Source organism: Manacus candei, unplaced genomic scaffold, assembly GCF_025592945.1.
Source record: "Manacus candei isolate 608988 ecotype Guabito, Panama unplaced genomic scaffold, ASM2559294v1 h1tg000037l, whole genome shotgun sequence".
Lineage (NCBI taxonomy): Eukaryota > Metazoa > Chordata > Aves > Passeriformes > Pipridae > Manacus > Manacus candei.
In genome coordinates this window covers 2,864,618-2,888,312 of record NW_026138085.1, presented here as the reverse complement: position 1 = coordinate 2,888,312, position 23,695 = coordinate 2,864,618, and the positions used below count along the sequence as shown (strand labels likewise).

The window sequence follows — 23,695 nt, the reverse complement described above, 5'->3', positions numbered from 1 at the left end:
GAAAGATGGAGTGGCTTTCTCAAGTTACAAGCCAAGACTGTAACCAAAAGTGCCAGGATTCCTCTCAGAGTACCCCAGGCTGGTGGAGCCCATCTGTATCTTCAGAGGGAAGGGCATCTCCATGGACCCATGGACACTGGAAGGAGGAACAGCCCCACCTGAACCTCTGAGCAGTCTCACACATCAGCTCTCAGCTCTTAGACAGGATGGGCAATGTAGCCAGAGCTGATCTCCAGTAGATGCTGGAGGATCTCTTCTGGTGTGTCCAGCATCTTCTTGTGGGTCCAGCAGGTGCTGGGAGCACAGGGAAGGGCAGTGTCAAAAGTAGCGTGGTCAGAGGAACAGTAAGGGGAGAACAGAGACTGTCCCTCACCTCTTCCCACTTTTGTCTTTATCCTGCCTTGGAGTAGCACCTCAGAGATAATCAGTGAGTGGCTGAAGGCCCAGCCCAGCCCTCAGAGCCTACTCTACAGCAGAAATGTTGCAGGTGAGTTGGAGTTTGGTGTCATGAGGGAGGGACTCCTGTACAGATGTACAGGACAGTTTGGTGGTGGGTAAATCTTTGCTGTGCCCACATCTGCAGTTCACCATGCAGCCCTGCTTTTCCTCTCTCCAGACTGTAAGAGTGGTAGTAGCAATAGAGTTAGAGAAAATCCAAAAAGGGTTGTCAAAATAGTCAAGGGGGTGGAGAAGCTGTTGCTGTCTTCTGAGAACAGGCTAAGAAGGCAGGGACTAGAATCTGGAGAGGAGAAGCTGAGAGATGATATGATGGAGGTCTTTGAAATCATATAAAAATGAGCCCATGGGAGAAATAAATGAGGATTTTCACAACGAGAATGGTAAAAATTTTTTACTTTCAGCCGTGTTGAAAGGGCAGAGGTCAAAGCAGAGACATAAGAAGGAGTAAAGGTACTTCAAAAAGAAGAACCATGGCTGTGATCTCTCCATCTCTCTACAGGGGTGCCTTCTCAAAGAAACCTCATGGTGTCCATGTGCACTCCCTCTGCCCAGGGTACTTACTGTGTGACATGTGTGTTTTATAAATTCATTGATGAGTCAGGTCATAAAAGCACATCCATTCCTGTTCTCCAGCCACGTTATGGGTGAGATCTGCAGCCTGTACATCAAATAGCTGTTCCTGCTCAGAGGGGATGGGAACTCGGAGCACGTGGTCCATCCCAGCAGAGGATATCACTGGAGATGGTTTAACCCAAGGAGTTCAAGGGCTCTCTTCAACAAGAATGAGCAAGAGGACTTTTAAGCTCTTAATAATTCCCAAGGCAAATGCCCAGAAAACCAGATCTGGCTCATTACGTTTCCCTCTCTAAGCAGAGCAGGAGGCAGTTGTGGCAGGGTGGCTGAGGCACATGGGGATGTGGCCCAGCTGTAGCTGCTGTGTTGGTGGTGGCTGCCTGTCTCCATAGCATGGATCATGGATCATGTCAAGGAAAAGGGCCAAGCACCAAACATCTGCCTGTCATGTCTTTCTGCTGAAAGCTGCCACCAAAAATTGCTTCTCGTTCACGTAAAAAGAGGGTGGAAGGAGACTTTTAGAAATTATGATCTCGAGAAATCTTTGCGATGGCCTGGAACAAGGTCCTGGGGCACAGAGAGCCCCACAGAGGTCTGCATTTCGTGGTGGTCAGCAAATGAGGTGTGAAGGGGTGTCTTCCACACCAGGGATAGAATTGACTTAGAAAGAGCAAGATTAGAGGTTCCTGACCTGGTTGTCTGAGTTTGTGGGACTGGGGTTCCCTCAGAGGACGGAGATCCTGAGATGCTCCTGGTATGTGTGTGCTTTATTCACATTACACTGAGCAAATCCCATCCTGTGGGGTTTTCTCTGGCTGAGGAAGCTGTTCCCAGCCTCTGCCTGCAGCACCAAGAGGCAGAGCTGAGCCTGGGCTGGAGCAACACCAGGCCAATGCCAGTGAAGGTCAAGTGAGTGTGGGGCTGTGTTAGCAAGGGCAGCTGGAGGCAAGAGCCATCCCCACTGTCCAGGGCTTGTGAGTCCACATTTAGACTCCATGTTGGTGTTGGACCTCCAATACAACACAGAAATACACAAACTGAAGCCTGGATTGGCTGTGCCTCCAGGTGTCTGCATGGACTCACATGACCAAGAGGCTTGGTGGCACCTGAGTGGCAGCACAGACTTCTTCTGTCTTCCCCTTCGTGGCAGCCTGCAACTCTGTGCACCAGGAGAAAATGTGCTGAGAACACTCACAAGAACTGTCTCATCCCTGTTAGCACCAGGAATGCTGCTGGAGGACTTGGGAAAGGTCCACAACAGCCCTTCTCAGCACTGCCCCCACCTTAGGTCCAGCAGAGCATGGTGATGTTCTGGGTGAGACCTTTCGCTACAATTTTACTGAAAGACCCAGAAGGGTCAGTCCTGTTCTGCCCTCTCAGCATCTCCCAGGGCTGCACACAAGCAGGTGGAAGGTCCCAGAGTCCTCCTTCCTCTGGGATCTGCAGCCCAGCATATCCCAAAGCAGGGTAGCCTGCTTTGCCACCCCTTTCCTTTCCTGACACCCCCACTGCCCCCTTCCTGATGACTGATCTGACTCTGAGGTTTTTTGATGAGTAGAATTTCCTTGTTTTCTCCTTCACTCCCAGCACCACACAAGGCGCATCAGAATGTGCCTCCTCCTCACCCCCTGGACATCTTGTGGTACCAGGGTGAGGACAGACAGAACACCTCTGCTATGAGGGAAGTCTGAGAGAATTGAGATTGTTCAGCTTGGAGAGGAGAAGGCTCCAGGGAGACCTTAGAGCCCCTTCCAGTACCTAAAAGGGCTCCAAGAGAGCTGGAGAGAGACTTTTCACAAGGGTATGGAGCGACAGGACAAGGGGGAATGGCTTCCCACTGCCAGAGGGCAGGGTTAGATGGAATATTGGGAAGGAATTCTTCCCTGTGAGGGTGGGGAGGCCCTGGCACAGGTTGCATAGAGAAGCTGTGGTTGCCCCATCCCTGGAAGTGTCCAAGGCCAGGTTGGATGGGGCTTGGAGCAACCTGAGCTAGTGGAATGTGTCCCTGCCCATGGCAGGGGGGTGGAACTGGATGGTCTCTTCCAACCCAAACCATTCTATGATTCTATCTTCACCAAGCCAGAGGGAATGGGATGCGGGGCAGCAAGGAAAAGCAAGGCTGCTGCAGGAAGCAGCCCAGCTCAGCATGAGCTTGAGGAAAAGCTCATGCTTGACTAAGCAGCAGGATTCTTCTCCAAGCCTTCCTGTGTTGCAGCAGCCAAGTGGTTACACAAAACTGAAGTGGGAGCCTTTCCAGTTCCGAACGCAGGGAAGAAAATTTAAAATAAATCATTTCCCACCAGCCATTCAGCTTCAACAAAAGCTGGGAGACTTCCAGAACAAGTCCCTGAAAGAGCTGCTGTGTGGTTTCCAGCCCCTCACACAATCAGGGCAAACTTTGCTGCATCTCTGCCCGGCCTCTTTGGGACTGGTGCTTCCCTGCAGTGGATGCCTGCCCGGCTTCACTGGCCCCGCCGCAAATCCAGCCACTGTGGGATGGGGTATTTCTGCTCTCCATCACTCCCAACCAGCCCTGCCCTGTCTCCTTGTGGTCCAGGAGCTGTGCAAGACCTGGGGCTGGAGCAGGGAGCCGGTGGCTGTCCTGCAGTGCTGTCCTGTGGCACCGAGCACATCCCAGTGGTGAGCTGGCGTTGCTGGGATTCTGATAAACGAAGCCAGTTGTAGTTGGCTTGCTTGGATCTGGCCTGCAAGAGAGGGCAGCATCAAAGTCCACAGGGATGGGGTCCTCAATCCCTTCAGCTTCTGTCCCATCTCTCCCACCAAGCCCCAGCTCTGGGAAGGAGATGAAAAGGCCATGGTTAGCAATGAGTCACGGACGCCTTGGCTTCCCTTAGCATCTCCTACAGCAAAACCAGCCTCTTTCTAGCATAAATCCATGTTCTTCTGCTTATGTGGGCCAGAGCTGGTCTGGTCCAAATATCTACAGCCCAGCAGGGCCACAGTAGCCATCACTGTGACTAGTCCTACCTGGAATATATGCCTTTTCTTCCCAGAGCCCTTTTTTATATGCTAACACATGTAACATTTGCAGGAGGCTGGGAACAGTGGACATGAAAGGGGTGCCCACCCTACCCACAGGACCTGGGGAAGCAGCAGTGACTTGAGAGGGTGCCTGAGCCTACAGAAAGGACAAGACTTGTGAAAATCCACTGCTGGGAACCCACATATCACCTTCCAGCCCTTACCTGCATTGGAGAACACTTTGCAAAGCAGAAACAAGAAGAAATGAGTGGGGACTTGGGGAATACCAGCCTGCAGTCCAACACAGCCACGCTCTACTGCTTTGGGGCAGTGAAAGGAGCCCCAAAAGGGAATCTCTGAATGCCAGCCCCCCCATCCCTTCCCCCAGTGCTGCAGTGTGTCCTCTCCCAACAGCCTGGTTGAAGCTGTGGCAGCTTTGGGCCAGAGGCTGAGCTGCATTCCAGTGCTTTCCAGAGCAGGCAGAACGATGTGGAGAGACTGGTTTTGGGCTTTGTCCAGAACTGGTGACCTTTCAGCTGTTTGCTGGAGGCAGATGTGGACAGTTGCAACCAGCTGTTCCACCATCGTTTGTCTTCCAAGTTGTCCAAGCTGTGGCATCACAGCCTGTCTCCTCTTCCCTTTGTCCATATTCCTTCCCCATGCAGATGGGGAAGGCAGCAGGTCACAGGAGGGACTGGAGGGTGGGAGAGACCCTCTGCAGCTGATGTGGGATGTGGCTGGGCTGCCTGGCTGTGTGTGCCAGGAGCTGGTTACATGACTTCAGTACAAGGCATCGCCATGAGGAGCTGGGAATGGAGCCACAGACTGTTACAACCCAACCTCCCAGTTCCTCTGGCGTTTCTGGGAAGCCTTAGCCACTCGTGAGCTGTGTGTGCTTCCAGTGGCTGTCACTGCAAGCATAAATCCATAGCTGGTGCCTTGTTTGGTAGTTTGTCATGTGTGGATACACACCCAGCTTGCCTGCAGACTTCAGGTGCACAGGGCAGCCTCCCTGCAGCAGTGGAATGTGGATCCAAGAGGAGACATGCAAACCTCAAAGGGGTCAGGAGGCTGTGAGAGGCCTGGATCTCTCCTCCTGGCTCTGCTCAGCTCCCAGCTTGGATACGCTGGAATCTGATGGTTTTCCTGGCTCAGCAATAGTCTGTCCCTGCATCCTGCCAGGGCTTCCCTGGTTCCAGCAGGAACCAAGGCCAAGGAAGAGCATGACTAAGGGTTTAACTATTGACTCTTCAGCCTTCCTTCCAAACCACAAACATCCCAGGAAGACTTCACAGAGAGTGAAACAGTGGCATAATGCAATAATAACAAAAATGTTATTTTTTTTTAAATATTAAAAATATAAGCTGGGTAAAGTTAGGAGGGATGGCTGGGACACCACTTACTAAGGTTTGCCAATATTTCTTACTCAGGCCTGTCTCCTAATGGCTTTTAGTTTCCTGTTTTCTGGTTGCATACAGCTGTGCCAAGCTCAAGCTATTGGACTGGAATTCAGCTTGGGTGGTGTCTGGTTCCTACTGAAGCTTTTGGATGGATGGCAGGGAATTTCAGCCCAAACCTTCTGGCTAGTTTTAAAAAAACGGACTAAAAAAAGCCACATGTTAAGGAAAAGACCAGCAAAGCTTTGCTGGAAAGATTCCTCCAAAGATTTGAGCAGTGGATAGATGTTGCATGTCTGTATTATACCTTCACTGTGGTAAAGTTAAAATTTGGCCCATGTTAGGGTTTCAGCATTTCTCGAGGTTACAGTGTGGTTATGCTCAGGAGAGTGTTGGTAGTTTTGCAAATAAATTCCTGGAAGATGCTGCATTGGCTTGGCCCTGCTGTCAGCAAATGGAAACACCAAGTGCCTGGGACTGATTTTCTGTCCTGGATTTGGTGGGAAAGAGATTTACAGGTTTTCCATCGTCATTTGGGATGGCAGAAGAACAAGCTAGAAGAGACTTGGCCCATATGTGTGAACCTGAGGGCTTGTTTTGACTTCCCTTGGGAGGGCTCAGCTCCTGCAGGTGGGATTCAGGAGGCTGAAGTGCTGGTGTCCCAGGAAGTCTAGGCTGGCCTTTCTCTTGTCAGGATGGCAGAGAATGAGGCTGAAGACCTGTGAGGGCAAGCCCAAGAGAAGGTGTAAGCAGATCCCTCTACAGGGACTTGACACAGGTATTTGCTGCCAAGCTCCTCCATGGGCTCTTTCCAGCCACTGGAAAGCAGGTGGCACTTCTGGAGCCTGATCCACCCATCACCTCCAGGAGCGCACAGGCAGCAGTGCCCTGTCTCTCTGTCTCCATCAACTCTATGCAAGTCTGGCCCACAACCTCAGGCAGCTGTCTGTAGGTGCCACACCACCTGTGGTGACCTGACATGCTCCTCCAGCCTGGAGTCACCTCATGGAGAGGCATCACTGCCCATTCCTGCATTGTACAAAACACCCTGCAGGGGAAATGCTGCTACATCAATGCTTTCATAGCTTACAAAAACCTTAAAAACCTCTAACCTGGCTCTTGGTTTGTTGGTGTGGCTGAGGAGGGTTGTTGGGGGGAGATCAATCCATAATATAGGTGTCTTGCTCTCTGGGTGAAATTGGACATTCAGTGGGATCATCATCAAGTTTCTCCTGAAACCTGCAACCACAGAGTCCCTTTGCTCTGCTTTAGCTGGTCAAAGTGGGTTCATAAGGAAAGATATCAGAAGTCCTACGTGAGGAATACTCTTGTAGTGCCATGTCTGGAAACCAGGGAGGTTTGTGCCGAGGGAAGAGCACCTTGCAGAGCTCTGCAGAGAACAGGCTGTGGGGTGGGTCTGGGAAACAGCCCAATATGGAGCAGCAGCAGGGTGGCAGGAGATCAGCAGGAACCTCCTCTCTGGCCTGGGTCTCACTCTCTGTGCTCCCTTGTTGCAGGCAGGGGCCGTGCCGGGATCGGGAGCCCCGGGCTGTGGTAGGTGGGGCGATGCTGCACGCGCTGTGACGGCGGGGGATGCTCACGGATGCACCTGGAGGAGAGGTAAAACTGCCAGCGTTGCCTCCAGGAGGGCCCTGCCCCATCTCATGACCCTGGCGTGTGCAACCCTTGAGGAGGGCTCCACCCCAAACCCGTCCCTGCAGAGCTCTGAACTCCCCACTCCTCCCAGTTGTGGGAAGAGAACACAGAGGGAGGGTTAGATCTGAGGTCCAGGATTGCCTGGGCTGTGGGACTGGAGCAAAGTCAGCCACAAATTGGGGTTCCCCTCACGATCTGTCCTGCTCAGCCAGCAGCCCAGCACATACCTGTGTGGATCTGCCCATACCCAGGCTGTAGAGGAGTTTTTGGGTCCAAATTCCACCTTTCCCTTGCTCAAGAGGAACTGGCAGTAGGGAGGAGGCTGCTGACATCTCCACAGGGTGAGGGGTTGTAAGGGCAGAGGCAGCAGCAGCCCTGCACTCCTTGTTACCATGAACTGGTAGAGCGCTGACCTGGCCAAGCAATTAGTGATTTTCCTGCTAATGAGAGCTGAAACTTAGCAAGTCAGAGCACCCAGAGCCCCTTGCTGACCCCTGGACACCCTCATGGCTGCTCAGAGAAGAGGTATAATCTCTGGTTTACTGAGCAACATGTTCCAGTGCCTCACCAACCTCACAATCAAGAATTTCTTCCTAAACTCTAATCTAAACTTGCTCTCTGTCAGTGTGAAGCCATTTGCCCCTGTCCTGTCACTACACACCCTTGTGAAAAGTCCCTCTCCAGCTCTCTTGGAGCCCCTTTAGGCACTGGAAGGGGTTCTAAGGTCTCCCTGGAGCTTTGTTTCCTCTAGGCTGGACAACCCCACGAAGCCAGATAATGTTTTAAAAATATCTGCGAAGGTACATCTTGTTTTAAAGTAAAATCAGCTGTTACAGTGGCCCAGCCTGGGGGCCATACAGAATACTCCTGCTTCCAGAAGAGGTCAATTCTGGTGACACTTGGTTGCAACTGGGGGGATTATGATGGAGAAAAGCTTACATGGCACTGTGGGACTACAGCCCACGGCTAAGGATGGTGCTCATAAGACTTGCAAGCTTTGCATCAACAGGCGTGTTTACCAATAAAGTGCCTTTTTTAAATCAAAAAGCTACTTGTCTTGTTTGGTGCAATGAGACAAGCGTCCTTCCCTTGTCCTACAGAGAGAGCATCCCAGGGTACATTCGATCAGGACACTTTGGCCAGAGTTTTAGCTGGCAGCTTGTGACACCCTTCAGCAGCACTTGTGTGCCGGGAAAAGAGGAGCGGTGCTCTGGCAGGCAGGATGCTCTGCAGAACTGCGAAGTCAGCAGGGAGAATCACACAGGTTGGCACATCACAGCTGCTTTGAAGCGTTAGAAAACTAATAAATCACACCTACTGCCTGTGTCACCTATTTATGGTGGGCAGGGAATACTAGGGGATAGCACCCTGATAGCCAGGCTGGGAAAGGCAGCTGTGCCCTGTTCCTGTCCCCAGCCCTGGGCACTAACAGCCTGTGTGGGACAGGTCTCCTGTGCTGAGGCTGGGGCTGTCTTCCACACCACAGACAACCCAAACTCCGGAGAAGCAAGCCGTGTAAACTGCCAAAGCCTCAAGCTGAACCCCTGCAGCTATTCCTCCTCCAGCTTCATGGGTGCAGCTCTCCATGTGAAGGCAGGAGATGCTGGCCAGGAAGGGTTCCTGCCATTGAACCCCTCCTCAGGAGCACAGACCCTAGCAGGAGCCCACAGGGGTTATGAGAGCAGCAGAAGGTGGGTGCCCGGGTCCCAATGTTTCAGGGCCACAAGAGCAGACTTTCCTCTCCGGATCTGTGCCGAGTAAGGAGCACTAGTCCTTAAGGTCCTTCCTTACTTTTACACTGAGGATTTGAGGAGGGGTGGGAGCTTCAGATCGCTACCGCGGTGCTGTCAAAAGCCCGTGCCTTTCTGACAGCCCGTGCCGGTGTCCATGACATGCTTTCTTTCCCCTTGTAGGTAGTGGCGAGCCTGAGCTGAGCGCCGGGAGCGATCCCGCAAGCGCCGGGACAACAAGCGGAACATGAGCGAGAGCGGCCCCGTCCCACGGTCCGCCGAGCTCGAGGAGTGCGAGCCGCATTCCCCGGGCTCGCAGCCGTCCTGCAGCGACGGGGACGAGCAGCTCGGCCAGCCCCCGGAGCCTGCCAGCGGGAGAGCCAGCCCCCGGCACGATGATGCTCAGCCCTCCCGAGCGGAGGGGGAGCGCGGGGCCCCGCGGGACGAACATCTGGAAGCGGTGACAGAGCCAGGCGAGAGGCACAGCGAGCGGGGACAAGGGACAGGCGCTGCCAGCCAGAGCGCCCCCGAGGACGGGGCAGTGCTGGCCAACGGGGTGGACACAGCGCTGGTCACGGGGCCGGAGCAGCCGCCGCGGCAGCAGCGGGACGGGGACATTCCCAGCCGGAGCAGCCCGGATTTGGGGGAGAGGGGCTCCCCCAGCCCGGAGATACCCAGAGGGGCCCTCAGCAAGGAGCGGTGGCACAGCGTCCTGGGATCCTCGGAGGCTCTGAGCGCTGACGAGGCAGAGGAGCAGTTCGGGTGAGTGTGGAGCCGTCGTGGCGTTGGCTCGGCTCTCGTTTGCGTGTGTGTTGTTTTCAAGGCTCCTCGGTTCGAGTTACTCTGCTCCGTGTGTAACTCATCAGCTTAAAAAGCTGCAGCTGCTCTCATGGCTGACTGTGGCTTTTCACTCTTGGTTCTCTCTGGGCTTCTCACAGAGTTTTCCCCTGTTTCTGACTTTTCTCTCTGGACTTCTCACGCAATTTGTCCCTGTTACAAATGCAGAAAAGCTGTGATGAGAGCCAGTGCCTGCCCACAGAATCACTAAGGTGAAGGAGAAGCTTTTGGGATCTCAGGAGTGCTGGGTGCTGTTTGTACTCACTCTGAGCATGTCTCACAAGTTGGGAATTCAGCTGCAGCACTTAAGGCAGAGTTACCTGAGACTGCTTAGGGCAAGTATGACAGCCTGGGGATGGTGCAGGGCCAGGCTGGTCTGGGGGATTGGTGTGCCCTGGAAGTCTCTGGCAGCATGGCTAGTTCTGGCAGTCCCTGGGCTAGCAGGTGACAACTGTGCATCCAAGAGAGGGCAAGACACTGAGCTTTGCTCTCTGCTGCTCCTGTGGCAGGTGTTACCAGTGCCTGGGTGGCACAGGGGCAGCAGTGTGAGACAAAAGATGTGAATGTCATCCTATTCTCAAGTGCCTGAGACAAACCAGCACATGTGCAATGCCCCTCAGACCCTGAGTCCTCTGTGCTGTCAGCCTGGCTCACAGGAGGACTCTCCAGGCTGGGGCAGATTTTATGCCTCCACAAGTTTCTAGAACTCCCTGGGAATCTGAAGGTTGGGGGCTGAGGGGAATGACAGGTCACTGTGGTGAGGTGGGGTGCTTCCCGTGCCATTCCTGTGGGAGTGGTATGGATGCTTCCCTTTGCCACCAGAAATCAGCCAGGGCTCTGGAATTGTAGCCACTCAGGGTTGATGCCTGTTGTGAGTTTTGTAGCCCTGCCTGTGTACCTGTCCTGGGCTGGGAGAGATGCTGCAAGCAGGAGGGGCTGGAGAAGAGGAGCAGAGGTTGTCCCAGAGGTGCATGGCCTTCTGAAGAGAAGGTGTGGAAAGGACAGGGTGGCCAAGGTGGCCTGTGGATCAGCTCCTGGCTTTAGCCCAGTGCAGGCTCCAGGCTGTGCTGATCGTTTGGAGCACTGTCTGGAGTGTGGGCAGGAGTGTCAGCAGAGCTGGGGAGCCACACAGGGTGTGGGCTGATGGCAGGAGTCCCTCCCTCTTTGCTTCTCCGGTGTTGAACAGGCTCCCCTATAAAAAGCTGGTGGTTTGTTTTACTCAAGGCCTCCCACAAGAAGCAGCAGCACAGTTCCAACGAGCACAGCTGAAGGTATTGAAGGGGAAGAGTGTCCAGTGCAGGCTGCTGCTGCGTGGAGAGTTCAGGGAGCCTGTCCCCAGGCAGGTCCCACGAGCCCTATAAGCTATGCAGGCAGATCTTGGATATCTGCAAGTCTCTCAGGTTTCAAGGGAATCATATTTGCTTGGTAGGTGGCTCTCTGGCAGAGGCTATGAGTTCAAGAGGAAGCTAGAAGTGGTCAGAGAATGCTGCTGCAATCACTGCAAGTGCAATTATTTTAAGGTACTTGGGCATGAATTGGGAGAAGTGGCAGGCTGAGGATGTGGAGCTGATGCAACCTGACTGGGCTCTGCATGCACAGCCCGTGATCTTGTACTCTAAACATATTCACTCGGATAGCAAATAAGTCTTTTGGGAAGCTGAATGCACAAGGGACAAGTCACACGCTATATTCAAAGGCAGAAGGGCAGCTGGAAAACTTCAGGGACACATCTGAAATCTGGGAAAGCACTTATTGCCTGCGGATGGGGTTTAGCTCACTGTGTTCAGGCTTGTTAGGACTTTGACCACCATTCTTTGGGCTAAATGGCAGAAATGTGTGGCTGGGCCAAACCCAGCAGGGAGCTGGTCTGTCCTGCCCATATGGACTGTCTGGCTCTCCTGGATCAACGTGGGTCAGCAGAAGCAAAGCTGACAGATGGACCGAGGCACCGGGAAGTCACTGTCATCCCACATCACCTCTGAGTTTCCCCAGGTTTTTTTTCTCCCTTTGGGGAGTTGCTGTGTCTGCAATGACCCGTTCTGGGTACAGGAGAACCTGGCCTGACGTTTTACTGATGAGCAGTCAAGTACTTGTTCCTGATGACAAATCACTTGTCATCGTCCACATATTGCTGCTGGATGCATTTTGTCCCTGAATTTTGAAGGACTTTAGAAGGAGAGGATGAGTCCTGCTCTTCCTGCTGAACCAGTGGAGAATTAAAGGGGGAAAAGTCATTCAAGGTCATCACTCCATGGTGGAGCTGGAGAAAGGAACCATGATTGCCCTGCTGAAGGCAGGAAATGGTTGGTAAAAAAGTCCAGGAAATACAGCCAAAGCTTTAATGCTTGTGCTTCATTTTGTCATTAACCACATCCCCTTTTCCCCTTTCTGGTTTATCCCACAGCATCCATTGCCAGACTGATATACCATTTGTCAAAGCCCCATTTTCCTGTCCTGGTGGCTGTGTTGCCTAAAGATCTTTCACCTTCCCAGAAGCCCCCAACATTGGCCCTGCTGATCTCAGGGAGGTCACAGCTCTGCAGTCAAACTGAGAGCCCACCAGTGAATGATACTGTCTGCTTTCAGCCCCATGAACTCATGCAAAAAAGTCAAACTTTTAATAGAGAAATCCCCACCTTTGACTTGTAGACACACTTAGTCCCTGCAGTTTTGGGACTGCAGCCTTTGCCCACACATTTCCACCCATGACAACCTATAGCTGTCGAAAAATTCAAATTCCATCGTATAAAGTTTCAGAAAAACTTTGCAAAAAGCCTGCAGCGCATAGGCAAGAATATCCTGATTTCCATCATGTTCTTCTCTGGCAGGACTTCCCCACTCCACCAACACAGCAAACTTGTGACAGCAAGTTGAACATTGTTGGGGTGTCCTGTGCAGGGCCAGGAGTTGGACTCAGTGATCCTTGTGGGTCCCTTCCAACTCAGGATGTGCTGTGATTCTGTGATTCTGTGATAGGCTGTACTTTATAACAAGTAATTAACAGGTGAGAAATGAAATGTAAACAACTCAGTGCATACAACTGCAGGGTGGTTCAGCTCAGCCATCCCTGGTTGCCCTGCTCTGTGTGCCTCACTGTAAGCAATAAACCGGAGTTTCCAGAGACAGGGAAGGCAGCACAGGCAATTTGACACCGTGTTCTTCCTGCAATACACTTACAAAAATTTGTGATTACAATGCACATAAATATACAACTCCTTATTTCAGCAGAGCAATTGCCTTCCCTGCTGTGTAATAAGTAGGCGACACCTCTCCGTGGGGAGGCAACGTCGGGTTCATTCACACCAGTGAGGTCTTTCCCCGTCTCCTACCTTAGCCTGGCTTTCCTTGTATGGGATGCAGATGGTGCTCCTGGATTAGTGTAAACTGTGCAGTCTCTCTGTCCTCTGTCTTCTCTGGGACTGGGCAAGGAGAGATGTGATGTGCTCGATGCCCACTGAGAGGGACTTTTCACAAGGGCGTGTAATGCCAGTACAAGGGGGAACGGTCTTAAGATGAAGGAGGACAAGGGATAGATTAGAGATAAAAAAGGAATTCTTCCCTGTGAGGGTGGGGAGGCCCTGGCACAGATTGCACAGAGAAGCTGTGGCTGCCCCTGGATCCCTGGAAGTGTCCAAGGCCAGGTTGGATGGGGCTTGGAGCAACCTGGGCTAGTGGAAGGTGTCCCTGCCCATGGCAGGGAACGAGATAAGCTTTACAGTGCCTTCTAATCCAAACCATTCTATGACTCTGTGACCCATCCATGACCAGTGCTCCTGTGCTGATCTCCACAGCCTTTGCTGGGACTTTCTCCCTTTTCTGCCTGCTGTGAGTTTGGGCTCAAGGGATAAGTAAAGGTCTGGCATATGCCAGGTCTGTGGTGTGAACAGTCAATGGAAATGATTCTGTTCAGTGTGGTGAGAGGGTGGGACCTGTCTGTCTTGGGATTATGGCAGTGGGACCTGCTAAGTAATAACCAGGAGGTGCAGGGCTTGATGGCTGTTGGTGGGTGTGATAGCCAGGAGCACCCAGGAGAACACCCCCAGGCCCAGCTGCTGTGCACAGCACCCTGGAAACGCCTGCTGTTCCCCCAGCCTCACGGGGATGAGCCCTCCTGCTCAGGTGCTCTCACACAAAGCCATTCCACTGGTGATTGCAGTGAAGCAATGCAGGCCAAGGGGTGGTGTTGTGGCTCTCTTGGAGCACCTGCAGAAACCACAAATCCCCAGGGTTCTTCCTAGGTGCATGGAGGACACAGACCCTCTGGAGGGGAGGGACCATGGAGGTTCACTGGGGATGGAGGCTGTTGCAAGAAGTTTGGCAACTGGATAGTCTGCCAGGCAGGTCCAGAACTCCCATCCCTGGGTGTAATTTAGGCTGTGAAGTCCTTCCTGTCACAAGGAGATGAAGGTTTTAAGGTTCCTCCTGCTTTGTGGAAGGAGATCTTTCCAGTCCACATTGTCATGGCCAGGCACTGCAGTTCACCCTCCAGGGAAAGATGGGTTTGTGAAGACAAGCTGTCCTGGGGATTGAGGGCTCTTTGGGCTGGAACTGCTGCCCTCTGTCTCATTTCTGCTGTTTTGAGGCATGGCCAGCTCTGATGAACTGGGTGACAGTTTTCTAAAGCCTTGAGCTCTTGAAATCAAGGGATTATGTGAGCCTCTGGATTCATGCAAGTTTTTACCCATGTGGATGCAGAGCTGGGCTTGAAAACAGCGTCTCTGATGGCTGAGACATCAGAGGGGACTTTAAAGGGTGCAAAACCTTAGGGTTTGGGGCCTGTCAGGTCTGGTGGCCACATGACTGGTGTAGGCCACATGTGGTTGTCGCCCTCCTTGCACAGCCCTTCAGGTGGGTCTGTCCTGCTCCCTGCTGTGTTGGGATGCCCTTTTCCTGCTGCAGCTGACCAGCCTGCAGCATCTCAAAGAAGGGAAGGTGGCATGGCACAGCCATTTCATGGGCCCTGACCTGTGTGGGTTCCTCAGCCTCTTGGCACACTGAGAAATAAGAAACCTGAGAGCAGAGTTGGCCTCTGCTTTTCAGTGGCTCTCACCCTGGCACGTCAGAAACAGGAAAATCTACCTTTGCTCAAATTCTTTTCCATGAGCATTTTTCTTGCAGAGATGGGGAACAAGAAGCCTGGTAGCTTTGTGCCCTCTCCTCACTGCCACAACAGGGCTATGTGCACCTCTGACTGTATGTGCTGCTGTGAGGAAAGTGAACTCCATGACAGGTGGAGGAAATGTTCCTGTAGCTTTTACCTGTGTCACCCACGAAATGTGGGACTGTGACAGAGCAAATGGAGCTCTGCCAGTGGCTGCTGGAAGTGGGGAGGCAGGTTTCACCTGAGACCCTGGGGTATCTCAGGCAGGTCCTGCTCTGTTCCATGAGTTCTCCAGGTCTCTCAGTCAGAGACTATTGCTGGATTTGACTCAGATTAATTCTCCCAGTGCGGGTTTGTTTGAGATGTGCGCTGGAATGTGTGCCTCTGCACCCAAAGCTAAGCAGATTCAGGGTTGCTGACAGTCCTCCAGCAGCCCTGGAAGCTGTGTTTTTAGGTTCTTGCATCTCACAGCCTGTAATGCTGTGCCTGAATCCCCCAGGCCATCTGTAAAACAGGATGGAGCCTCCCCTGCTTGGATGTTTGTCACCTTTCACGTCCCTCTCAGTGGAGAGAACACTCTTTGGAGGCAGCCTTGCACTTCCAGGGTGCCTCATCTAAGGGAAGAGGCTGAAGTTACAGCACGTGGATTGCTCCCTAAAAGCTTCTAGTTTTCCTCCCCTGTAAAAGGGATCAAAGACATTTGCTGCTGACATCCAAACTTAGATGAAATATCCTCAGCCTTCAGGATTTTCATGCTTTTGAAGTAGCCGTAATTGGAACACTTAAAGGAAGATTAAATCCATTCTGGCATTGGATCCAGTAGCAGGTGTCATGTGCAAACGTCTCCAGTTCAGAGGTCTGGCTTTTTACTGGGACATGAGCAAATTAAGGGTTGATTGGGCCCCTGGGATTGCTCATCACAAAACTCTACCTTTTTCAGCTGTAGAAACTTGTAATAAAATCAGGAATCAAGCAGGTTAAACCACAGAAAGGTCCCAAGGGTCTGTAATCACAGTGTCCATTTCTGCCTCTTCTCCTGCCTCCCAGCTCCAAGTGGAACAGGGCAAGAATTGCCTTGACAGTATTTTTGTGTTTTCCCCTTTTGGTCCAGGTTTGCTTCTGGAGATGCCAAGCTGAGCTGCAGCGATGATGACAGGGAGCATTTTCAATTCAAAGACATCAGGGATGGCTTCAGCTCGACCTTTGAGAAGATTGTTGAGTCCGACCTTATGAAAGGGACATACTACAGCAGCCTGGACTCTCTGGATGTCCTCTCCCTCACAGACGAGACCGACAGCTGTGTCAGCTTTGAGGCCCCGCTCACCCCCCTGATCCAGCAAAGGGCCAAGGAGAGCCCCGAGCTCTTGGAGCAGAAACTGGCAGCCCAGCAGAGAGAAGCCCTTCACCACATGGCTGCTGACAAGCAAGAGCAGGGAGCAGCAAAGCCAGCAGAGGGGGATTTTGGGAGCCCTCTAAGGCACTCTATTACCAGCAGCAGGTCAGAGAATGTGCTGAGCCGGTTGTCCTTGAAGAGTATCCCAAATGGGTTCCACGTGGAGGGGTCGGAGGAAGATGCCACCAAGATCATTAACTCCATCAGGTAAGACAGGGAATTTCTTGGGCAGTGGCTCCTTGTCTTATGGGATCCCAGTCCAGGAGCAAGGCTCAGTGGACGTGTTAGAGATGGAGCTGCTCCTTTATCCCTTGTGCTTCCTCTCTGGTGTTGTCGTGGCAGAGACCAAACACCACCAGGAAGAGCTTTGCTACCTGTGGGTTAGGACTGCACTGGGGACCAAGGTCTCATCCAGTTAGTCCAGCAGGGCTGTATCTGAGTCCTCCCTGTGCTCAAAGCCAGGACCCCAAACCACAGGTGAGCTGCAGGATCCTGAGGAGTCCTGTGATCCCAGGAAAAGCCAAGGCTCTGCACTTGGTGGTCATGTTGGCTCTGCAGGGCATCACCATCCCTCTGGCTGCTCACTAACCTTGTTTGTCCTTACAGCAGGTGAAGCTGAGGCTGCTCTGGGCAGACCCCTGACTCGTCTGCCTGACACCTTGGCAGGTTGGGGGCAGTCAGGTGCACTCCCAGAAGTGCTCTGAAGTGCAGGGAAACCTCAGGGCTTTATTTAGGACTAGATACCCCTGTAAAAGTTTCCCTAAAGGTTCTTCTGCAGGCAGTGAGGAGAACAGCATCCTCTGCCCCAGCTCAGACCCAATCCATCACCCCTGGGAGGCAGCAGCTCATCTGCAGGGCACTCCCCTGCATGAGGGAGAGCAACCAGGTCATGGGAGAGCTGGAGCAAGGTTCTGTGTCCAGCTCCCAGGCCTTCAGTGAGTCACACTGTTCAAAAATGAATCAATAGGTGCTATAACTGGCCTTGGACAGGAAAATAAAGGGCTGTATCCCCACCTACATGGTGCCAGCAGGGCTGCCCGGCGTGTTGTCCATGGCAACAGTTGGCCACGAGGCCAGCAGGCAGCTGGGAGAGGAGCAGCCCACCTGTAACAGCAGGTTTGGTGCCAGTCCCACTGACACCATTTGTACAAGTGCAGTTTCTCCTCCCCAGCAAATAAGCTGAACTGAAAAGCATATTATCTATCCTTAGAATTTCCTGAATGTCCACAGCTTGGAAAGAGCTTGGCATCCCTTTCCACATGAGTGGAGAGAGAGGAAGCTTCAAAAGGTGTTGGGGCTGCTTACTTTGATACATCCTCATTACTCAGGGAGAATTCACTCTCTCTGCAGCCTTTAATTTGAAATTAAATCGTGCCATTTCATTAGGCTTGTCCAATGTCCTGTGAAGAAAGGTAATGCATATGTACCCCCAAAATGCCAGGCAGTGGAAGGATTGTAGGAAAATTTATTTCCAAAGTGGAGAACACTGGACTTAAAGAACATTAACCTCAACAGTGTTTCAAACACTGGGTCTGGTGAAAGACACACCCCCTGCTTTTCTCAGGGCTTTTGTCATCCCTGGATCCCCCCAGTGTGGGGGCCCTTAAACATATCTGCAAGTACTTATCTTTTTCTCATACCAGGGAGAATTTCTCTAGAATGCAGGAGAAGAAAACATCTAAAACTGGCTCTGGGAAAAATGGCTCTTCCAGTCCATTAGGAAAGTCTTCCTAAGCAAAATAAGCCCTGATCTCCTCGTAATAAACCTCCCAGAAGGGTCTTCTACCCTTACAGCCCACCTCATAAACGTGGGGTTTTTCCATACATTTTGGTGAGGACGAGAAGAGATGGAAACGTGGACGTTTTTGGGTGGGTTCCACGGGGTCACACGGCTGCTCCTTGAGCGTCCCCTGTTCCCGTCCAGCGACGCCAGCCTGAAGGACACCCTGTCAGACTCCGACTCCGACATGGGCAGCACGGAGCAGCTGGACCAGGGCAGCACGGACACCTTGGCCAACGGCTGCAGGGCGGACAGCGAGGCTGCCAAGAGGTTGGCCAAGCGCCTCTACAACCTGGAGGGCTTCAAGCGCTGCGACGTGGCGCGGCAGCTCGGCAAAAAGTGAGCGGGGCCGCCGTGGGAGAGGGTGGCAGAGGCGGCAGCCTGGAGCACAGTGGTGGGGAGGGTCTGGGGAGCACTGGAAGGGGCAAACCTGGTTGCTGGATGGGGCTGTTGGAGATCCTTCCAGCTGAAACTGGCCCAGTGCCCTTAAAATATGAATCCTACAAGCTGCCTGAGATGTTGGGCATTAGCTGCCACAAGCTGCTGCCCATCAGAACCGAGAGCTTCCTGTGTTTGGTAAGGGCCCAGCAAGACTACAGCAAATCCCCAGGATGAAGGTTTTAGCATCCAGACCTGGATTGTCACAGGGATCCCTGCCAGTCCCCAGGTTTTTCATGTCTGCACCCCAAAACCTTCCTGCTGCAGAGCCTCCCAACCCAGTCTGTAAGATGGCAGGAGAGCAACACCAGAGGTCCAAGCACTTCAGCTGGTAGATTTGCCTGGGTAGAGCAGAAGGGAAATAAAAAGTGTTTATTCAAATACTCAAAAGTGGGAGAGTTGCAGAGATTTCTAAGAGACAGAGTAACAGTAATGAGTGTGGCAGTAACAGATTATTTTAGGATGCCAGTGGGTGTGAAGGCACCAATCCCCATCATCCTTTGCCTGGATCAGATATAACCCATGTTGCTGGGATTTATTTTTTTTTTTGTCCTTGAAATGTCTCCCTCCTGCCCAGATCAGCAGAACACACCTTGTACCTCAGTGAATACCCAACCTTTCAGTAGCAAGGAGAGTCTGTGACTCCCAGCTTAGTCCTGGGACAGAAGGAGCCCAGGACTGGTCTCCCAGAGGGGCCCTTTGTATCACCTGGCAGCATCCCCATCCTTCTCTTTTGCTGTGGTTCTTGTAGCAGGTGCATTGCTGGCTGCTGCTGCCTCAGGTCTGACATCCTTCTCCTTTCTTTCAAATTTGCCATGACAGCTCATAGAGGGGGAGTAAGTTCCAAGCAATGGGTCTCTGAGTCTATTCCTTTGCTAGTTCCTGCAGTCCTCACTCACCCCTGCAATCCTCACACCTTGGGAGGGTGTTGGGTGACCCACATTTGGGAATTCACACAGCTTTTGAAATAAAAGTTTCGTTTTAATCAGCTGGGTTTTGACATCTGAACCATTTCCTGGCATAAGGCCTGAACAGAGCTGCAGACTCCTGTTATGGAGCAGGAAAGGGAGAAGGATGAAGATAGGTGTGGGTTAAGTTGGTCTTTCTCACTTAAGACAATGTAAGACAAACCTGTGGTGGTGGGAGCAGGGTAAGTTTAAGTGATGCTTTGAGGTCAGCTCCGTGTAGGAGGGCTGAGCAAAAAGTGAAATCTCATTTTGAAGCTATTTAGCTTGTTTTACCCCCTTTTTTACTTTGTGGTCATTGGCAATTTTCTCAAAAACAACAAAACAAAACAAAAAGGAAAACAACAAAACAAAAAAGAAAACAACAAAACAAAACGCCAAAAGTAAAATAAACCAAAGCCAAAACCATTCATCATTGTCAAACAAGCAGAAAAGGCTTGATGAAGGTCTGCAGAGCTCCTCTTACCTTTCACCTCAGTTGGATGGGGGTCTGTGTGCAGGGCCACCAGCCAGAGGATGGCAGGAATGTCCGCATGGGAAATGCCTTGAAAGGCCACCATCCAAAGGATGGCAGGAATGTCCCCATGGGAAATGCCTTCCTGTGGGAATGTCTCTGTGGTGTCTGATCTGCGTGATGGAAGTGTCACCCATTCCTGCAGGGAGGGCTGGGACTGGCACAGAGAGAGAGGAGGACAATTCCTGAATAAGGAGACCAGAACAAACACCTGAGCCCACCTTATTGTGGGCCATGGTCTTGCCCTGGCCAGTGTTGGCATCCCCTGGCCTGGGACATGTTAACTGGCTCTGGAGCTCAGGGAGAAGAGTCCCAACAATGTCGCTGACCCCCTGGCTAGACACAGGAGTTTGTGGCTTCCTGGGGGCTGGCTGCCTTCAGGTGACCTGTGATACTGTCCAGTTCCCTCAGCGGAGCCAGCAGCCTCTGCCTGCAGCTTCTCCAGGCACAGAGGGACCAAGGGGGGCACACAGGAAGGTGTGATGAGGACTGCTGGCACCACAGCAGCTGGCTCAGACCACTTGTCCTGGGATTCACAAATTCCCCACAGACTCCTGGCCTTCAGCAAGACCCACTGACTGAGCTGAGGCTGTGCTGCCTCAATGGGAGTGTGGGGTGAAGGGGAGCTCCCACCCACCTTCATCCTGCCTGGTCTAGTTAGAAATGTAAATTAAGGTGTAGCTCCATGTGTAGGCCTTGGAAACATCTCAAAAGCAGTTCAACCCACCCAAAATCTGTGCTGGGTATAGACATGCCAAGTCTTGTTGCTTTAGGGAGCCTCGGGCAAGGCCATTCCTTCAAGCTCAGCTTGAGAGTAAGTGTGGGAGTCAGACACTGCTCTCCCCTGGTGGCTGCAGTGCTGCAGGACAAGGCAGCTGTTGGTCTGTGCCCAGGGCACAGGGTGCCCAAGCAGGTTCCCAGGACACCTGGTAAATGGATGCCCAAACAGAAGGACTCATAGAATCATGGGAAGAATCATAGAGAGGCTTGGGTTAGAAGGGACCTTAAGGCTCACCCAGTTCCAGCCTCCTGCCATGGGCAGGGACACCTTCCACCAGACTAGGTTGCTCCAAGCACCATCCAGCCTTGGACACTTCCAGGGATGGGGCAGCCACAGCTTCTCTGGGCAACCTGTGCCAGGGCCTCCCCACCCTCACAGGGAAGAATTTCTTCCCAATATCTAATCTAAATCCACTTGCTGGCAGTGGGAAGCCATTCCCTCTTGTCCTGTCACTCCATCCCTTGTCCAGAGTCCCTCTCCAGCTCTCCTGGAGCCCCTCTAGACACTGGAAGGGGCTCTCAGATCTCCCTGGAGCCTTTTCTTCCCCAGACTGAACAACCCCAGCTCTCCCAGCCTGTCTCTGTGGCAGAGGGGCTCCAGCCCTCAGAGCATCTTTGTGGTCTCCTCTGGACTTGCTCCAACAGATCCACATCTTTCTTGTGCTGAGGCCCCCAGACCTGCACACCACAATACTCCAGATGTGGTCTCACGAGGGCAGAGTAGAAGGGGAAAGTCCTTTACTCCTGAGAGACTAAAACAGTCCGTGTGAGAGGGTGACTGAGGGCAGGGAGAGCACTGGCTGGTTCCCAGCACTGGCACAACCAATGCTTGAGGTCTTCTGCAGGCTCAGAGCTGAGGTAACCCCAGGGGAGGTCTGGGGCTTGCTCAGTTCTGCTCATCCTTTGCCACAGAGGTGAAGGTGTGGTGACATCTCCTTTCACAAACCTTCTGCTGTGAAGTTCCAGGACAAGTGGAGAAGTCCCCCTGGGAAGCTGGCAGGAATCTGCACACCAGGGACTGTGACACTGCTTCAGACAAATGCTTTGGCCGTGGGTCCATGAGGGTCTTTCCCACAGCTAGTGATCCCAAAATGATAGGATTGTTTTACGAGTGTGAGGCCTTGTGGCTTCATACAGCTTTGAAACAGTCTCCTGCACAACCCCCAGCATCAATATTTGTCTCCTGCCTCTCAAAACTCAGCCTGGGACTCTCCCCTGGAGCTTTCCTGCTGCTCTACCCGACCCTGCTGTGAGTTGTGCATCCATGCCAGAGGCTTTGCAGCATCCACCTCACAGCAGAGATGAGATAATGCCAAATGAAAAGCAATGAATTCTGCTTTAACACATCTTGGCATAATTTGGATGTGGAATCCTTAGCAAAACACTTTTCATTTCGTGGGGAGAAGGAAAAGGAATTGTATATGGCAAAAGCTGAGCATATTGAGATCATGTCTGATTTCTTGCCCACTTTTATTGATTACTCTTGCACTTCCATGGAGCTGTGAAAATAGAGGAGCTCAACAGGCCCCATTCTGGCTCTAAAGACAACACATCTCCAAGCATCCTTCAAAAACGTGGCAGGACAGTGGTTTCTGGAGAAGCATTCAGAGATGAGCAGGGCCAGAAGCTTGGCTGAGCCCTCCTGCTCCTGTTTCCAGCAGCATCCATCTGCCATGGGAGCAAGGTGCTGTGGTGAGAGAGTGGGATGGGAGCCTACGTGGAGTGGTGAGCAGGAATATTGCAGTGGGAGGAGGAGACACGTCCAGCAATGGGAGAGAAGTAGGTGTTGGATGAGCACAGGACATCCTTATGGCCTCCTTTGGGAGGAGGCTCTGCCTGGCCAGCAGCACAAGAGGGGTGGAACAAGGGAAGTGTCTCTCATTCTCAGGTGTCTGGGGCTGCCTGCAGGAATGTTACTGTCCTTTTTAAGCCCAGAGAAAGTCCCCCTGGGTCTGGAATCACATCTGCAATGTCTTGCTGTGATTGGGCTGGCCAGGAGGCAGCAGTCTGCTGTTCCTCCTGTGGACAGTGTCTTCTTCCCTGATGAAAGGGCTGACTACTCCCTCTTTAATTACAGCAATGAATTTAGCAAGTTGGTAGCAGAGGAGTATCTCAGCTTCTTTGACTTCACTGGCCTGACCCTTGACAAAGCACTCAGGTGAGCTGGGCTCTGGGATGGATGGAGCAGGGCAGTGGGGATTCCTCCAGGCTTCCCAGCACCGTGGGGGCCTCCCATGTGATAGGAGCAGGGACAGGGGGGAGCTCCAGGCTGTCGTTTAATCTTTGCTTTGGCACGTTTGGCACAAGGTGCTGCCGCCAAAAGTGCACTTCAAGGGGAGGGTCCCCAACCTGCTCCCCCGTGGTGGAGAGCAGCTTTCCCAGGAATCCCATCCTGTACAAAACCGGGGCAAGTGGGAGCGACTTCTTCCCTTGGGATGGGCAACCCGTCCTGGTGCCATGGAGCCAGGGGTGGGTCAGAGCTCAGCTGGCAGCGCTTCCCTGCACAGTCAGCACTGGCTCCAGAGACCCCCTCACATCCCACCTGCAGGGCCTGGGGTGCACAGGCTGGGGGGAGGATAAAGGACCCCTTCCCATCTCACTCCTTAGCATGGACACTGCCCAGCAGACTGATCCACGAGGTCTCTAGGTATCCCTTTGTTCCTGCAGGACGTTCCTGAAGGCATTCCCGCTGATGGGAGAGACGCAGGAGCGGGAGCGGGTGCTGATCCATTTCTCCCGGCGGTACTGCCAGTGCAACCCAGAGGAGAGCACGTCTGAAGGTACAACCCCCTGTCCCTGGGATCCTGCCCTCACTGTTATCCCTGCCCTGGGAGGGACTGGGTATGCTGGGTGCAGACATTGAGTGCCAGGAGACCTTTCCATGTGGATTGAGGAAAGCTGCTGGCCTGCCCCACACAGGATTTGTGTTCCCCACATCTCCAGCTGTAACACAAAACAGCACAGCTGGGTAGAATTCTGGGCTCGCTGTAGCTGCAGATTTTCAGAGCTACTTTCAGTCTCTCCACATTATTTTTTAAGTGGATATAGTTTCTTCTGACATTTTTAGGTTAACTGTTGGACTCGATGACC

General features: G+C 52.6%; 1 protein-coding gene across 4 annotated transcripts in view; it reads left to right on the top strand.

The window, feature by feature from the left end:
• Positions 1-23,695, top strand: part of PSD2 (pleckstrin and Sec7 domain containing 2) — an 86,487-nt gene that overhangs the window by 34,451 nt on the left and 28,341 nt on the right. For 2 of the 4 annotated variants that reach the window (XM_051793684.1, XM_051793687.1), the window contains exons 2-7: positions 6,929-7,031; positions 8,981-9,559; positions 15,847-16,335; positions 18,053-18,247; positions 22,683-22,763; positions 23,273-23,385. In XM_051793684.1, the coding sequence (XP_051649644.1) occupies positions 9,045-9,559; positions 15,847-16,335; positions 18,053-18,247; positions 22,683-22,763; positions 23,273-23,385 (1,393 nt within the window). In that variant the 5' untranslated portion in view covers positions 6,929-7,031; positions 8,981-9,044. The remainder of the gene's footprint in view (positions 1-6,928; positions 7,032-8,980; positions 9,560-15,846; positions 16,336-18,052; positions 18,248-22,682; positions 22,764-23,272; positions 23,386-23,695) is intronic. The other 2 variants (XM_051793686.1, XM_051793685.1) reach the window with 1 other exon arrangement.